Source organism: Sapajus apella, unplaced genomic scaffold (genome assembly GCF_009761245.1).
Source record: "Sapajus apella isolate SASKATOON/1434 unplaced genomic scaffold, GSC_monkey_1.0 scaffold88, whole genome shotgun sequence".
Taxonomy (NCBI): Eukaryota; Metazoa; Chordata; class Mammalia; order Primates; family Cebidae; genus Sapajus; species Sapajus apella.
The window spans coordinates 5,609,733-5,611,163 of record NW_022437028.1 but is presented as its reverse complement, the minus strand read 5'-3'; the positions used below and the strand labels follow the sequence as shown (position 1 = coordinate 5,611,163).

At 50.3% G+C, this 1,431-nt stretch overlaps 1 protein-coding gene across 1 annotated transcript in view; it reads left to right on the top strand.

The window, feature by feature from the left end:
- The window catches only part of FKBP6 (FKBP prolyl isomerase 6), a 34,437-nt gene that overhangs the window by 12,673 nt on the left and 20,333 nt on the right, over window positions 1-1,431 (top strand). The window contains exon 8 of the mRNA XM_032254992.1: window positions 1,120-1,212. Coding sequence (XP_032110883.1) covers window positions 1,120-1,210 — 91 coding nt within the window. The 3' untranslated portion in view covers window positions 1,211-1,212. The remainder of the gene's footprint in view (window positions 1-1,119; window positions 1,213-1,431) is intronic.

The following is a 1,431-nucleotide window of genomic DNA, read 5'->3' as shown; positions in this document are numbered from 1 at the left end:
TCTGTCGCCCAGGCTGGAGTGCAATGGCACGATCTCTGCTCACTGCAACCTCCACCTCCCAGGTTCAAGCAATTCTCCTGCCTCAGCCTCCCAAGTAGCTGAGATTACAGGCATGTACCACCATGCCTGGCTAGTTTTTGTATTTTAGGAAAGACAGGTTTTGCCGTCTTGACCAGCTCGTCTCAAACCCCGGACCTCAGGTGATCCCCCCACCTTGGCCTCCCAAAGTGCTGAGATTACAGGCGTGAGCCACTGTGGTGACACTTTTTAAAGAGTCTTCCGGTGCGCTTTACCCCATGTGCTCCACCGAGAATGACTGCTCCCTAACCAAGTGCAGAAAGGCCCCCAGGTGGTCCTGGTGGGACAGGAGACACCTCTTGGGTCTGACTCATACCCATAGACTCACCTCCTTGTCACTCCCATGACTAAGTACAGCAGCCTTTTAGTAATGTAATTTTCTCTCACTATGGAAGTTTTGTGTTTGTTAATAGAAAACCTTGAAAATGTCTGTATAAATAGGAGTCACCTGTAATTCCATCACTTGGTAATAGATCCATGACTCTTAATGTATATGTTCTTCTGTAATAAATTCTCTACTTTATTAAACATTCCATCCAGATTGCTAGTTAAAGCTTGCTTGGTGTTGGTGTCTGAGATGTGAGTATCTCTTAGGTTTGGATCCAGTGGTTACCGTTCTGGTCTTTTAGGACTTGCCAGCAATTTCCTTTCTGGTATTTAAAAGTATCCTGTCAGGTTAGATGCAGAAATTTGGGACTCTGGCCATTCTTCAGTGAGAAAACCAGGAGAGGTTAGAGGCAGCTGAGGGTACGGGGGTCACCTGGCGAGACTCAGCCTGGAGCCTCATGGCCAGAGGCACCTGCCCTTCAGGGTGGCTATCCTTTCCAGTTACCAGCCTTTTATCCAGTGGCTTGGCTCCTTGGCCAGCTCTGGGAGCTTTCCCTGCCTCTCCACCTCTCCAACTTACTTCATCCCTCCCAGTTCAGTTTGAGTCCTGGTGAATTTTCAGTGTTTCTGGACATGAGTGGAGAATTGTAGCCACCAGATGTCACTGCCTCCAAACACAGACCTCTTCTAACAAGTGTGTATTTCTCTCTCCAGCTATTACAAGGACTACACGGATAAAGAGAAAGAAATGTGTCACCGCATGTTCGCTCCCTGTGGCGATGGCTCTACAGCAGGAGAAAGCTGAAGGTAATCAAAGGGCCAGTGGCACACAGTCTTCAGGATGGAGACGCTGCTGCTCTCCCCAGCCCCCAGGGAGTGGTGGCTGTCAGCAGCTGAGGCCGGGCGAGGGCTAGGAAAGTTCCCTGCTGTGGCGAACAAAACAACTGTAGTCCAAGATGCACGTGCTGCGGGCCTGCCTTCTCCGTGAGAAGGAAGTTCGCCCACGTGCTGCGGGCCTGCCTTCTC